The sequence below is a fragment of the Carcharodon carcharias genome, chromosome 8 (assembly GCF_017639515.1).
Source record: "Carcharodon carcharias isolate sCarCar2 chromosome 8, sCarCar2.pri, whole genome shotgun sequence".
Lineage (NCBI taxonomy): Eukaryota > Metazoa > Chordata > Chondrichthyes > Lamniformes > Lamnidae > Carcharodon > Carcharodon carcharias.
Genome location: NC_054474.1, coordinates 31,559,951 through 31,576,426, shown reverse-complemented (window position 1 = coordinate 31,576,426; position 16,476 = coordinate 31,559,951). Strand labels below are relative to the sequence as shown.

The 16,476-nt window shown below is 40.7% G+C and overlaps 2 protein-coding genes across 7 annotated transcripts in view; one reads left to right on the top strand and one right to left on the bottom strand.

Annotated features, from left to right (window-relative positions):
- LOC121281083 (E3 ubiquitin-protein ligase RNF14-like) overlaps positions 1–12,926 on the bottom strand; it is a 39,046-nt gene extending 26,120 nt beyond the window's left edge. The window contains exons 1-4 of one of the 6 annotated variants that reach the window (XM_041193733.1): positions 12,814–12,926; positions 9,203–9,363; positions 4,326–4,487; positions 4,055–4,203 (exon numbers count right to left, since the gene is read on the bottom strand). In XM_041193733.1, the coding sequence (XP_041049667.1) occupies positions 4,055–4,203; positions 4,326–4,479 (303 nt within the window). In that variant the 5' untranslated portion in view covers positions 4,480–4,487; positions 9,203–9,363; positions 12,814–12,926. Of the gene's footprint in view, positions 1–4,054; positions 4,204–4,325; positions 4,488–9,067; positions 9,081–9,202; positions 9,364–12,508; positions 12,660–12,813 lie in introns of those variants that run through there. The other 5 variants (XM_041193737.1, XM_041193732.1, XM_041193734.1 and 2 more) reach the window with 5 other exon arrangements.
- An 85-nt stretch (positions 12,927–13,011) lies between these two features.
- The window catches only part of LOC121280855 (heat shock 70 kDa protein 4-like), a 66,127-nt gene continuing 62,662 nt past the window's right edge, over positions 13,012–16,476 (top strand). The window contains exon 1 of the mRNA XM_041193152.1: positions 13,012–13,413. Within this exon, the coding sequence (XP_041049086.1) occupies positions 13,307–13,413 (107 nt within the window). The 5' untranslated portion in view covers positions 13,012–13,306. The remainder of the gene's footprint in view (positions 13,414–16,476) is intronic.

Below are 16,476 nucleotides of genomic sequence, written 5' to 3'. Positions count from 1 at the left end.
GCTTTGCAGAACACCTGCGGTCTGTCCGCAAGAATGACCCAAACCTCCCTGTCGCTTGCCATTTTAACACTCCACCCTGCTCTCTTGCCCACATGTCTGTCCTTGGCTTGCTGCATTGTTCCAGTGAAGCCCAACGCAAACTGGAGGAACAACACCTCATCTTCCGACTAGGGACTTTACAGCCTTCTGGACTGAATATTGAATCCAACAACTTTAGGTCGTAAGCTCTCTCCCCCATCCCCACCCCCTTTCTGTTTCCCCCTTCCCCTTTTTTTTCCAATAAATTATAAAGATTTTCCTTTTCCCACCTATTTCCATTATATAAAAAAAAACCCACTAGAGCTATACCTTGAGTGCCCTACCATCCATTCTTAATTAGCACATTCGTTTAGATAATATCACCAACTTTAATTTTAACACCTATGTGTTCTATTGTACTATTGTCGTTGACATCTTTTGATGATCTGCTTCTATCACTGCTTGTTTGTCCCTACAACCACACCCCCCCACCCCCCCTCCACCTCTTTGTCTCTCTATCTCTCCGCCCCCCACACACACACCTTAAACCAGCTTATATTTCAACTCTTTCTTGGACTCGAACGCAAGTTCTGTCGAAGGGTCATGAGGACTCGAAACGTCAACTCTTTTCTTCTCCGCCGATGCTGCCAGACCTGCTGAGTTTTTCCAGGTAATTCTGTTTTTGAGTTATGATTGTTCTCGTTAGAACAGAGAAGAAGGAGGAGACACCTAATAGATGTATTCCAAATTTTGAGTGATTTGATAGAGCAAGTAGGGACAAGTAGGTCAGTAACCAGAAGTCATAGATTTAAAATAATTGTCTAAAGAATTAGAGGGAAATGAGAAGAAATATTTTCACACAGTTATGATCTAGAACACTACCTGAAAGGGTAGGGGAATCAGATTAGTCAGAAATGTTCAAAAGGCAATCGGTTATACATTTGAAGAGAGCCACTCTGAAGGATTGAGAGGAAAAAGATTGAACTAAATTGCACAGCTTTATCAAAGAGTCAGTACATGCACATTTGAAACAAATGGCTCCCTTTTGTGCCACGTAGCATTCTTTTGTATATCCTTTTTTCTAGACCCATAATCACTGGAAACACTTTTCCTTACCTATTCTGTTCTACCTAGGCATAACTTTAAATACCTCCAGCAAATCACTCCATAATCACCTCTGTTCTACTGAAAATAAACCCAATGGAACTCTGATTGGAGTGCTGGCTTCTACTCTCTACAGAATTTTAAAAACGCATATTAGAGTTTATGGATATCTATATTCTTGCTCCTTAGTGCCTCAGATTCAATAAGTATTTCTCATTTACAACACTAGCTCATTTTTGAATAGTATTTTGATACCCTGTGATTTAATGGAAATATTTTTGTTTTCCCCCTGTTTCTATATTTTTTTTCCTTTCATCCTCTTCCAAAGCTAGTAACTCCTTTTTAGCTACAATTTCATTGTTTAGGTCACCCTCATGACCATTGTTCACATACAAGTATAAAACCTGCATTTCATGTCTACTTCCCGCTCATGGTGGATGAGCAGCAAAGGAATTGAGAAGGAAAGAATCACAATTGAGCCTAATTCTGCCGTTATTGATGTCCAGCGGATATTGAAGAGAAATCAGGAGCAGAGATTGACGCTGATATTTCCTTCCATAAACCGGGGATGGCAACGCCTACTGTAGCAAGCCATTATTACCATGAGATCATCAGTTCAACAGGTACAGTACTTGGAATTGAACCTGTGACTATCTTGATTTTTATGGCTTTAATAACATATAGCATTAATGAAGTAAGTGATGAAGCTGAGGCAGCTGGGGGCAGGGATGAGAGAGCAGAGACAAAGGCTCCTTTCTGCCAATCGAAAATAAAGGCAGAGCCTCAAGACAAAACAAAGAATGAAACTACATCAAGCTATTAAAGTTACTGATGGAGCTCTTCTATTCAACTTACTAAATTTAAGAAATCTGCAGGAGACCTTTTTATGCTGCGTTTCCGCACCCACTCCACCCCACCCCCCCAAACACCCTTTATCTGGTTATAAATGGAATGTTTCAATTGTGTCATGGATTAATTCTCAGGCAGACAAATTACATCATCCATTCATTTTCTAATCTCATGCAGTGGAATAGTTCATACCAAAACAGCATGAACATCATAACATTGGCAATAAATTTGGAAAGAAAATCCAGTAATTTTATTTGGGAAATAAAAGAATATTTAGAGAATTTTTAAGAGAAACATTGGCTGTCCATAAGACCATAAGATGTAGGAGCAGTAGGCCATTCGGCCCACTGAGTCTGCTCCACCATTCAATGAGACCATGGCTGATCTGATAATCCTCAATGCCACTTTCCTGCCTGTTACCCATAACCCTCGATTCCCTTACTGATTAAAAATCTATCTAACTCAGCCTTGAATAGCTTAACAACCCAGCCTCTACAGCCCTCCGCAGTAAAGAACTCCACAGATTCACTACCCTCTGAGAGAAGAAATTCCTCCTCATCTCTGTTTTAAATGGACAACCCCTTACTCGGATTATGGCCTTTGGTCCTAGATTCTCCCACAAGGGGAAACAACCTCTCAGCATTTACTTTGTCAAGCCCCCTAAGAATCTTATATGTTTCAATAAGGTCGGCTCTCATCCTTCTAACCTTCAATGAGTTTAGGCCCAACCTACTCAACCTATCCTCATAAGAAAATCCTTCCATATCCGGGATCAACCTAGTGAACCTCCTTGCCTCCAATGCCAGTATATCTCCTTAGATAAGGGGACCAAAATTGTTCACAGTATTCTAGGTATGGCCTAACTAGTGCCTTCTATAGTTTTAACTTTTATAGTTTTAATTATACTTGGAGAAACGCAGTTGGACTAGCCATATAAATACTTTGGCTATTAGAGTGGGTCAGAGGCTAGGAATCCTGCAGCAAGTATTTCACCTCCTGACTCCCCAAAGCATGTCCACCATCTGCAAGACACAAGTTAGGAGCGTGATGTTATACTCTCCATTTGCCTGCATGAGTGCAGTTCCCATAACAGTCAAGAAGCTTGACACCATCCAGGACAAAGCAGCCTGCTTGATTGGCACCACATCCACAAACATGCACTCCCTCCACCGCCGACACACAGTGGCAGCAGTGTGTGCCATCTACAAATGCACTGCAGGAACTCACCAAGGCTCCTTAGACAGCACCTCCCAAATCCACAACCACTACCATCTAGAAGGACAAGGGCTGCAGACACATGGGAACACCACCACCTGGAAGTTCCCCTCCAAGCCACTCACCATCCTGACTCGGAAATACATCACTGTTCCTTCACTTTTTTTTTTTAAATTCATTCACGGGATATGGGCTTCGCTGGCTGGGCCAGCATTTATTGTCCATCACTAGTTGCCCTTGAGAAGGTGGTAGTGAGCACTGGTGCTACACTGTTGCTGGGTGAAAATCCTAGAACTCCCTCCCTAACACCACAGGACTGCAGCAGTTCAAGGCGGCAACTCACCATCATCTCAAGGGCAATTAGGGATGGATGATAAATGCTGGCCTAGCCAGCAACGCCCACATCCCATGAATGAATAGAAAAAAAGAATGGAGGGAGAAATGGAAAATTAAGAATTTTCTACTTAAAAGAACTGGTGGCTTTTACTTCACATTCTAAACATCAGAAGAATTCACTTGAGCATTAGTACAGGGGATAGTAAGGTGGGTGGCCATCACAGTGAATCTCTCCACAAAAAAAGTAATATTTAAGTTCAACTACTTACCGTAACATCTTTTGCAATACATAGCATTGACATTTAATTTAAAAAGTAACATAAATACATTACTGTAGTTCCAGAAAAACAAGATTCTTTGTAAATAAAATGACAAAGTGAAAATAAACTTTGCTTCCATTTTAATTTCCCCACACGAGTGTCGAAATATACTTTGTTGTCTTCCGAGTTGTTGTTTTAACTGTACCCTTCTAATAACCCTCCCCATTTCTTTAAATGTTCTATTTTATTAAAAACAAGAATCAGTCACAAACCTGAGTTTGGAAAAGCCACTTGCAGCTCAAGGTATATTTAGGAGCTGAACACGATGGATAATCTGGTGGAAGTTCGAAGTTCAACAAAAGAGGAGGCAGGAAAGAAACTACGTATTCAATCAGATCCTTTTTATTCTGCTTTTCATCACCTGAGTTAAGAAAAGTTAATTATCATTTTCAGGATTAACTTTGGTTGTAATTTTGCTAATCCATTATGTATTTCAAACATACAATTACAGATAGGGACTTTTAAAACGTTATTTCAACTTACCATAAACAATTACTTTGAAGTTTGGTGGCAACTCCAAACAAATGCTCATTTCTCCACCCGGAACAGATTCTGCACGTTTAAATTCGTCCTCCTCATAAATACTAGCAAGAGCCAGCAGCTCATCTTCTTGCTCTTCTTTATCCCTGGTGGACATCTAGATTCCTGGGAATTGAGTAAGTTTTTAAAAATGTTGACTGTTGCCAATTAGCTCCTTGTGAGTTGCAAGTAGCTACCTTAAGATCATATTTTCAACCCATTCTCACTTTTAGTTCATGCGGAATTGCTAATTGAAAGGATAAGACAGATTTGGTTGGAGAGTTAAGAGAAAACTTCCCAAGAAACAAATCAAGCACATTTGTGCGGGAAAACAGTGCTAGTAAAAACCCCTCTTGGTGAGATGACATCACAATCAAGTTGTTGCCCCTCCCCCCAAAAAAAGGATTTTCATAGGTTAAGTGAGTGAGTAAGAAGGTGATAGATGGAGTATAATGTGGCAAAATGTGAGGTTATTGACTTAGGCAGGAAGAACATAAAAGCTGTTTTTTTTTTTAATGGTGAGAAAACTGCCAAATGTTGATGTTCAGTATTGACCCTTTTTACAAGAGGGCTGAAGTACAGAGCAAGGAAGTCTTGCTGCAATTTTAATGGGCTTTGGTGAGACCACACCAGGTGTACTGTGTATAGTTTGGGTCTCCACACCCAAGGAAGGGTATAATTACCACGGATGGGGTGCAACAAAGGTACACTAGAGTTGTTCCTGGGATGAGAGAATTGTCCTATTATGAGAAATTGAGTAGAACAAGCCTACATTTTCTGGAGAGTTTAGGAAAATGGGAGATGAGCTATTGAAACATAACATTCTCAGAAGGCTTGAGAGGCTAGATGCTGAGAGGCTGCATACCCTGGCTGGAGCATCTAGAACTATGAGGGCATAATCTTAAAATAGAGGATCAGTTATTTAGGACTCAGATGAGGAATAATTTCTTCAGTCAGAGGGTTGTGAATTTTTGGAAGTCTACCCCAGAGGGCTGAGAATGCTCAGTTGTCAACTATATTCAAGGCTGAGAACGATAGATTTTTAGACTTTAAGGAAATCAAGGGATATGGGAATCGGGTGGAAAAGTAGAGTTTAGTTCAAAGATAATCCAGTTTCTTATTAAATGGCAGAACAGACCCTAAGGGCTATACGGCTTGCTCCTATTTCTTAGGTTCTTAGAACTTCTACAAAAATAAAACGTATAGAGACAATTTCCAAACAGATCTACCATAATTCATTCATGCAGCAAACAAAAAATAAAAGTCAACACTTTTGCTGATTTTGCACAAATATCAATTGAATCCTAGATCAGCAATCCTATACAAGCAAAGTGAATAGGAATGATTTTGGTTCTTTGGAATTCTATACAATGGGAAGTGAAAAACACAGCAGTTTCAGCACAGTGTTCCTTAATAGTGTGGGCAGAGGTTTGAATCTAACTTTGCTTGCTGGGTAGAAGGCTATTAGAAAGGAGATTGTCCAATCTTAATTTGGTCCTAATGGATATGTGTAGATATCAAAATAACAAATAGTGCAGTTTTAATTGCTTATTTCACCAAGAAAATCTGACAGGTTGGCTGCTGGACAAAATTAAACCAGATTGGCTTACTAGGTGATGCTCTATATTTAGTTTGTAGAGAAATATTTACTCTATTTCCAATATAAGTTATCTGATGTGGCTTTATGATGGCTTTGTTGAACAATATAAATCATGCACACTTTTAACCAGGGTGTCCATTCTGTTAGCCAATCTCAATCCTGGTGTCAGAGATGTTACAATTCTTCTCGACACCCATGTGGTAGGGAGTGGAATGGAAAAAGCACCAGCCCAGGTTTTCACTCTTCGTTTTTACGCCCAACAATCCCAAAAGGAAGAGGGTAGACTGACATCAATTTTGATGCCACTGCACAACACTCCCCACACCACAACCTCACCATCCCAAGCCAACACCAGCATTTGTAATTAAACATCACATATAAACAAGTACTGGTCACTTCAACATCTTGCTAGAGTTAGACTGGCACACATTCGGATAGATTTCTGTTCCAGCATTAATGCCTAATTCTGACATGGTAGCAAACTGAAATAGTGTTCCACCCTGCATCATTGACATCTTTTTCTCTAATGTGCACACATTATATTGTATACATGCAAATCTAAAGCTAAACCAGTGGGAAAAATTGGTCCAATGGAATTGTGTAATCAGAAATGAGTTTAATCCACTGAAATTTTAGGCTTTCGTCAAGTGCATATTTATTGCCTGTACGAGCCATTAACAATGCTGCCTGTATGAGCTTTTGTTAGCCATTAAAATGTTAATAGGCAGATATGGTTCAGAAAAATTCTACTGAATCAATTATCATCACATCTTTATGTTTGAAATCTAATGAAGCTGCTTCATCAGTCAAATTGGTAAATATATTTGCCAATGCTGAACAATGCCAGTTAAAACCTGTTATAGAGGGAAAGATTGCAGATGATTTTCACTGAATGATTATGGCTAGCACAACAAATTTGCACCTGAGACAGGTTATTTTCCTGCCTAAACAAAAACAAAAACAGCATTACCTGGAAAAACTCAGCAGGTCTGGCAGCATCGGCGGAGAAGAAAAGAGTTGACGTTTCGAGCTGTCCACCATCTGCAAGGCACAAGTCAGGAATGTGATGGAATACTTGCCTGGATAAGTGCAGCTCCCACAACACTGAAGAAGCTTGACATCACCCAGGACAAAACTCTTTTCTTCTCCGCCGATGCTGCCAGACCTGCTGAGTTTTTCCAGGTAATTCTGTTTTTGTTTTAGATTTCCAGCATCCGCAGTTTTTTTGTTTTTATTTTCCTGCCTACATGCACAGCTCTTTATGTCCAGAAGCAGTCTGCGTAAAAATGCAGCAAGACCTGGACAATACCCAGGCTTGAGCTGACAAGTGGCAAGTAACATTCACGTCAAACAAGTCCCACGCAATGACTATCTCCAGCAAGAGAGAATCTAACCACCCCTTGACATTCAATGGAATTACCATCACTGAATACCCCACTATTAACATCCTGGGGGTTACCATTGACCAGAAACTGAACTGGTCTAGACATATAAATACTGTGGCAATAAGACCAGGTCAGAGGCTAGGAATCCTACACGAGTAACTCACTTCCTGACTCCACCAAGCCTGTCCACCATCTGCAAGGCACAAGTCAGGAATGTGATGGAATACTTGCCTGGATAAGTGCAGCTCCCACAACACTGAAGAAGCTTGACATCACCCAGGACAAAACAGCCCGCATAATTGGCACCCCATCCACAAACATTCACTCCCCCCACGACCAATACACAATGGCAGCAGTGTGCACCATCTACAAGATGCACTGCAGGGACTCAGCAAGGCTCCTTGGACAGCACCTTCCAAACCCATGACCACTATCACCTCGAAGGACAAGGGCAGCAGACACATGGGAATATTACCACCTGGAAATTCCCCTCCAAGCCACTCACCATCCTGACTTGGAAACGTATCGCCGTTCCTTCACTGTCAGTTGGTCAAAATCCTGGAACGCTCTCCCTAACAGCACTGTGGTGTACCTACATCACATGGACTGCTGTGGTTCACGAAGGCAGCTCACCACCACCTTCAAGAGCAATTAGGGATGGGCAATAAATGTTGGTTTAGCCAGCGATACCCACATCCCATAAATTAATGAAAAACTATTGGGAGTGAGGTCAGATGACATGCAATCTATTTAAATATATGAATGTGTGTTTATTTTTCAGAGTATTTCAAAATGCATTGCTTTTGAGTAGCTGTCACTCCCCATAAAGAACATGTGGCAGAACTGCAAATGGTGTAAGAGAATCTGAAAGTAACAAAGATAAAGAATAGAAAGATAGTCAATGGATTATATATAAAATTGAGATTCTATTACTATCAGAAGTTCATTTTGATTTTAATTACATGTGACAGTAAAACAACACAATTTTAAATGTAATAATGCCCCTGTTTTATGGAGTTGTGTATTCACAGGATATGAACTTTGGCAGGGTTGGCTCAAAAGGTCAGGGAACTGTGGGAAGGATCTCATACTGCTGGAAACACTATATAACTGAATATTGAGATCATTTGGACAGGTCCTGGGATTAATGAGAAGGAAGGATCTGTGAGGGCAGGATCAATTCTAAAGGGTGAGAGAGCATGGAGAAGAGTTCAGTTGGACTGAGGAGGAATGGAGTTGAGAATTTTGGATAGTAAATATTCCAGAATCAGGGTTGCTAGGATCTAGCAGCATTTGAGGGTATTGTGTAACAGCTTTATGAAGGAGGACCACCAAGAGAGTTAGATTTGAAATTCATTTGATTTTGTTTCTTTTTTTTTTTACAGGCCGTCGGACAACAACCCATGCCCCAGTTCCTTTCAGCCTACTTTCCCAAATGTTCCATAGTCCTCATTGTGTCATCAGGCACCCAACCTTCCCCTACCACTTATTTCATTGGCAGCTGGTTCCTGTCTTTATGCTTTGCCTTAAATACAAATATTGCATCATTAGTGAGATTGCTGGCTTCTACAGTTTTTAATACATAAATTTAATCAAATGTTACTTCATAAAACTCAACGTCCTTTGTTCATCTAGTTTTAAACAAAGGAAAGTTCCTAAACATGAAAAAGGTTCACAAGAAAGATTTTACTGACTAATTGTGAAAAGAGAAATCTATGCACCCAACAAACTTCGGTGACACCTAGAAAGAAAAACAGAAAATACAGCTTTTGTTATTTTCAGCTGTTAATAGGGCTTCTTTGTTTGACTGAGCATTTCACAACAGGAAACTTGTTCATATATTAAATGAGGCCTACCTGAAATAAATCTTTGAGAAGTCAATCTTCAGTGCAATTAACAGTCTTTTGGAAAAAGCAACAATGCTCTCCCAGGATGAGGGGACCCACACTTCTACTCCTGATCATGCACCGACTGCATGCCAGGGAATTTTTGCTAGTGACATCAGCTCTGAATACACCTAAGAACATAAGAAAACATTCTGCCATTCAACAAGGTTGTGGCTGATCTGATGTTGGCCTCATTTCCACTTTCCTCCTTGTCCTCATTTGATTCCACTATTGTTCAAGATTCTGTCTACCTCAACCTTGAATTTATTCAATGACCCATCCTCAATAGCTGAGGTAAAGAATTCCTAATATCAATGGCCCTCCAAGATTAAAAAATCTTTCTCATTTCTGCCTTAAATGGGTGACCCCTTAATCAGAAATTATGCCCTCTAGTTTTAGATTCTCCCACAAGGGGAAATATCCTCTCTGGATCTTCCTTGTCAAGTCCCCTCAGAATCTTACATGTTTCAATAAAGTCATTCTTCTAAATTCCAATGGGTATAGGCCCAACCAGTTCAACTTTTCTATGTATAACAACCACTTCATCTGAGGAATCAGCCTAGTGAACGTTCTCTAAACTGCTTCCAATGCAAGTATATCCCTCCTTAAATAAGGAGACCAAAACTACACACCATTCTATATATGGTCTCACCAACACCCTGTACATCTGTAGCAAGACTTTTCATGCTCCTCCCCACCCCCCCCCCCCCCCCCCCCCCGCCCCCTGCTTTTGCAATAAAGGCCAACATTCCATTTGCCTTCCTAATTACTTGCTGTATGTGCATGCCAACATTTTGTCTTTTATGTACAAGGATACTCAGATCCCTCTGTACTGCAGCATTCTATAGCCTCCCTTCATTTAAATAATATTCTCCTTTTTTATTCTTTCCAAAGCAGATAACCTTCCATTTTCCCACATTATACTCCATCTGCCAATTTTTTGCCCACTCGCTTAAATCACCTATATCCCTTCGCAGACTCCTTACAACTTGCTTTCCTGTCTATCTTTTATCACCAGCAGATTGGGCTAGAATACACTCAATCCCTTATCCAAGTCATTACAGATAGATCTCCATAGAGACCAATAACTTTTAAAAGGAGAAATTTAAACTTCCAGTTGCAGTATTAGCTGAAAGGGTATCATGTCAAGAATTTACATTTAAAAAACTTTTACTGTATCAAATGACTAAAAAACACTTCTCACTAAACATAATTTTGTGTAGGCAACTTATACTTTAAACAATACAAATAAAGTTACTTGTTACTTATCACTCTCCCCAGAATATCAAGTCTCATAGCAAACAGTTCACAGTTGCTCCCAGCTTCTAGTAGGTTTCTTCCTTTGTACTTTCCCAGCTGAGTAACTTCTATTTCTAGAACTGTCTCTCACTGTAAGGGTACACAGCAATTTCTTCTTCTAGAAGAATCTTCCAGCATCTTTTAATTTCTCAGCAACTCTGTCTTCAAACCAAGCATGGGCTCCTACCCACATTCTATTGTTCACCACTCAATCAACATTTTCTCTGCTTAGGGTGCAGGCCAAGCTAATTCTATCTTTTCTTATTCTCTATTTCTCAGTTGGCCGTAGACCACACAAGATGAAACCGCAACCCACTCTGTGATATTTCTGGGTTTATAGGGAAGCTTGTAACCTGATCTCAAAATGGCTTCCTCACCCTCTTCCCCATGGCAATGGGAAACAAATTAGCTTTGTATTTAAGTAGAAATGTTAATTAATCATCTCTAATCCTAACTCCCTTTCATCGTGAAAGGAAAGAGATAGTTGTGCTGTAAACTATTTTCAACTTAATAGCTATAACATCTTTCTGGGGCTTTGGGAGATGCAGGGTTTTCTATTGTAGATTTATGTACAGCTGTCATTGTCCCCAGGTGTAAATACCTTGCACCTTCCTCCTGGGTCTTCTTCTCATTTCTAACATTTAAACCACTTGGGCTTACTGTCAAGCAGACGCCAGAAAAAGTCACATGACCCCTTTCATTTACTCGAAATTTAAAGGCACAGTCCCAAACTATAACACTCTTACAAACCAAAATATTTTTTTCTTAAAACATAATAGTCTTCTACGCCTCACAACTGTAACAATGGTAATTGATGGATACCCCAGCAATGATCTTCGTGGGACCCCACTAGTTACAGTCTGATAAGCTGAAAATGATAAATTTATGCCAATGCTATTTTCGGTTAGTTAACTAATCTTCAGTCCACACTAATATATTACCCACAACACCAGGAACTCTTAACTTGTGCAGTACTTTTTATGTGGCACCTTACTGAATGCCTTTGAAAATCCAAAAGCACTATGTTTATTTGTTCCCCTTTAGCCAGGTCTTCAAAGAACCTGAATAGATTCGTCATTCATGATTTCCCTTTCATAAAACCATGTTGACTCTATTTGATTGTATTAAGGGTTTCCAAATGTTCTGCTACCACCTCCTTAATAATGGATTCCAGCATTTTCCCAATAACAGACGTTAGGCTAATTGGCATATAGTTTCCTCCTTTCCGGAATAGGGGCAGCTTTATGTAGTATTCAAATCCAATGGATTTTGCAAAATGCTTGGTATTTTAGAAGATTACAACCATTATATCCACTATCGCTATAGCCACTTATTTTAAGATCCAAAGAATGCAGGTTATCAGGTCTAGGACACTTATCAGCCTTTAGTCCTATAAAGGCTGACACATTCAATCACAGATCTGATTGAAAGCTTTGTGCAACATCTCTGAAGTAAATTACCAGCCCAAGCATAGGCTTTTGCGACAGGCTTGAAGATAACTCTTTAACGAAATTAAGACATAAATTTACTTCAATTACTTAACTGTGAAAATATAATTTTAAAAGAATATTTTGAACAGTATTTCAGTTACTGAAAACAAATAGCAGACAACTGATGAATATTAAGTCCTTCAAGAGCACTTTAGCAGACTTTGAGGACGGAACAAGCTGTGAGCATAAAAAGGGAACCAGTAGATGTGATGTATTTGTGTTGGGCCTTTTCACTGCTAAATTATAAATGCACACACAAGTGCAACCAAAACCTATGACAACCAGGAAGTAAACAGATGGTGCACAAATAAAGGTTCGTATTACTCTAACAAACAACAAAAAAAAACCACACAGGGTCATTGAACTCAATTCCAAAACACCAGCAAAAATCCAGGAATCTTTACAAAATGTGACGATAATTCAATAATCCTGGTACGTCCATGGCAGCACCTCACCGTGATTATAAACAGTACACCACCAGACTCACCATAGCAACCTCCCTGCAAGATCGCCCAATACACGCCATCCGATTTTTGGACATTTACTTTCCTAATAAGGAGCCTCCCCTCACATTTTCGTCGCCTCCCGTTGTGTCCCAGCCATCTACTGCTGCCGCCTCACGTGTTGCCAGGTGGAACTCACCAGAGGCTGATACTAACCCAAAATAACTCCCCCCCACTTCACGCGGCCTTCTCAAACGCACCACAGCACCTCCCCTCATCGCAAACATAATCCCTGAATGCTTTATATTCACACGGGAGACAAAATAGCACCAAATATCGGTCTTATTACCGGCATAGATAGGACCGAACTGTGCACCAAACCACCACTTCGCTTCCAAATCCCTTCCCCACCACCACCACCGGCTCAGCCCTCTTGACGTAGACCACACAAACCTCCCCCCCTTTCCACTGACGTGTAGGGAGAACGCCGTTATACGTCATCACGCAACAAAGCTCTACGTCATTGTCGTCAACCTGTGACGCCTGAAAGAGCCCAGAGACCGGCATGAGGGGCTAATTCTCGCGATATTGGAGCCGGCCAGCGGTGCACGAGAATCTATCGCAGTGAGGGAGAGAGCTGAAGAGCAGCGGCGGCGGTTTGTGCTCTTCGTTCACAGGGAGAATAGGAGGAAAAAATATATAAAGATCAGTATCAAAGAGATAAGGCATATTTGTTGGACGTCAGTTACGTTTAGGGGAAAAGAGGTTGCGGGTAAAGAAACAGTCAGGGCAGGCTAAGTGTGTAATCGAGTTTATCCGCAGTCTGCGCTTTTATACTGGAGATGTCGGTGGTCGGCTTTGATGTTGGTTTCCAGAGCTGTTATGTGGCTGTGGCGAGGGGCGGCGGCATCGAGACGGCCGCCAACGAATATAGCGACAGAAGTACCCCGTAAGTAGCAGCCGAGACGCCGGCCCCCTGTGTGTGTTCTCATTTTTTTCGGCCAGGTGCAGTGAATGTGCCGGTTGCTTCGAGGCCTAGCTTCCATCCGCCCCACCCCCCTCTCGCTCAGCCACGCGCGTAGCTGGCCAGGGGAGGAGGCACTGACTGACTGACATCTTACTCATTGCCCCATGCCCTTCGCCTTCTAGAATTTTCTTTCCAACTTCCTTTGATCAATTGTACTAATATTGTTTCTATTTTTTAAAAAATATATATATTAGAGGCATCCGGCTTATTTATAGAAAGCACGGTTGTATTTCAAATCAACAGACTTTTTAAAATTATTGCAAGTTTAAAAGTGAGTTGTACTCTTAAGATTGTTGCGATATATCTCACCTGCATTGACAATATACTAAGGCTTTTTCGTGCGTATGCGTGTGTGTGTGTGTGTGTATGGGGGGGGGGGGGTGTTGGTGGTGCCGATTGGGACCTGTTTTTTTTCTCCAAATCAAGCATTTTGATTTTTTTCCCCCGTACCCTCGAACAGATACTCCACAAATGTATTTTTTATATGTTTCCAGTTGCTGTCCAGTCCACATTCTCATTGAGTTGCAGTAATGCACTACTTAGTGTAATTCTATGTAATGGCATTTTGTGTGCTGGGAAGGTAATGTAGCATATAAGATTAATGACGGTTTCAACAGCATTTAGCAAATCCTACTTCGGAATCATTGGCCTGATCTCTCTTCCCCCAGTGAAAAGTCATTGCCCAAAGATGCTGCCTTACCTGAGTATGTCTGGCAATTTTTGTTTTATTTCAAATTTTAAGGGTCCACAGTATTTTACTTTTGACTTGTAAGCTAGGCAGAAAAAGATGACACCTTTTCTCCCTCTCTTCCTACCTTGCTTACTACCTTCCTTGCCATCCCTCAAAGGATGAGATGAAGATGTACAATATTTTATTGTTGCTCTAGTATAGCATTGTACTACTACATTTCTTCTAAAACCATTTTTCAACTTATATTTGTGAAAATCAGTAGTTTTCCTCAGACTTTCACTCTTGCATACTACACATCAGCCCTCACGCTAAACCAACCTGTCAGATATTGCAGTACTCCCGCTAAGAAACTGCAGCTCACTGCATGCATTAATTGACATGACATGAAGGAGTTAATCAATATTACATTAGCTATCCAACATTCTGTCTTCTAATGTGGTTTTCTTTTTAACCAGGTTTTGCCTGTCTGGTCTGCAGTCAATCTAAGTTACACAATTTGCTTGTGTTGGCTTTACCCATACCATTCATCTTTTAAAGACACAGATTTTCTTTTCGCCAGTCAAATTTAATTTTATGGGTTTTTCTTCGTAACTTCTCTCTCATCATTGGTCTTGTGCCATGCTGTAAGATGTTTTCAGTCTGTCTTTGCCTTTGTCAGCTATTTCATGAGCTGTCCAATTTAGTAGACATTCCAGTGTTTTTTTTTCCCTACAGCACTGTAAATTGGTCCTTCTCAAGTACGTGAAAGGTCTTAAGAAATCTGATTTTGCCACTCTTTCAGGTAGTGCATTTTAAATCCTAACAATTTTGTGGTGGGTAGGGTGAGGTTCAAGGGGCAGGAAGAGGACAGCCTTTTTAAATCTAGGACTGACTGACTTGCCAGAGGAAGTACTTTTCTCCATATGTTTTATGCATCTTTTTGAAAAGTGGCTAATTAAGATTGCATGCAATAGGGTCAATAATGTGCATTTATAAACACCTTGTTTTCAAATATCATTTTGGTGGCATGGAATGTGCAAGCGAGGACTGGGAAAGTAGGTGGAGATACATGGCACAAAACCCTGACTCTTCAGCATTTACTCTGTGCAAACCAGAAGGCTATTCAAATCCAGCTCGCCACTATATAGTAAGCAATGATATCACAATAGGACTTTGGGGAGATTAGTCATGAAAACTTGACCTACAGGACTTTTGAGAGAGATTTTTGTTTGCTAGTCAAAAGCAATACAAATTTCTATGGGTTTTCCTCTGTGTTTTTGAAGGAGGATAAAAGGACAGATTCAACTGAGATATGCTTGCACCTGCTGTTAACCCACACAATCATGCCTACAAAGCCAGTCACTTCTACCTGGGTGACTGCTTCATCTGTAAAGCATTAATGGATTGTCATCTGGAATTTGACCTGCAGCCAACCATCTCCATAATAGAGTTGGCTCTGGCAATGAAGGCCACTGTAATGCTAAACATCAATGTTTCAGACTCTATCCAAGCTAACACAGGACGTAATTCAATTCACAGTCTACAGGTGCAACAAGTAGGTCACTCTTGTTTTATCTTGTAGCGCCTACATCATGGAAAATTGACAATGAGAGGGCACTGCAAATTTCCTACATCATCAGACTTCCCAAGGCATTATTAATGGTGCCAGTGCGGCTACTCAGACCCCTACACACAAATGTAGTGGCCTTCATAAACTGCAAAGACTTGCATTCCATCAATGCACAGATGGTTCGTGCACATAAACACAGGATCATGCAGGTCAATGCCAACTTCCCAGGTAGTGGTTATAATTTTCTTTTCAGATAATCCTCCGCCTGGGCTGTTTGAAAGAGAAAACAGAGCAGAAGAATGATTCTTCAAAGAATAAGGCCACTCTTTGGAACTTCAGTTTGCGACACTATTGCAATAGTCACAAACATGCATTCAGCTGACAGGAAAATTGAACATATAAGTTACAGAGATCCTATAGCAGCACATCAGATCTGACAGAGTTTGGTTCCATATTATAATACAGCCCACAAGGGTTTCCAAGTTGCCTGCTGCATGCTACCCAAACTGATCAACCAGATGAGATAGAGAAAACCCATCGTCACCCTAGAACAAAACAAGACCCTGCCAATTTGACGGACAGTGTCTCCGCTGAAGCAACTTTGCATCAAGACTCATTCTAATGCTGCCCAGCAGAATTTGCAAAATGGCCTCCTCAAACTTAAGGACTTAAAGGTTTTGTGGCCCTTTTCCTGTCCTGGCTTGCTCCTCTTGTCTTCCTTGCCACCATATACTGTTAGCAGAGA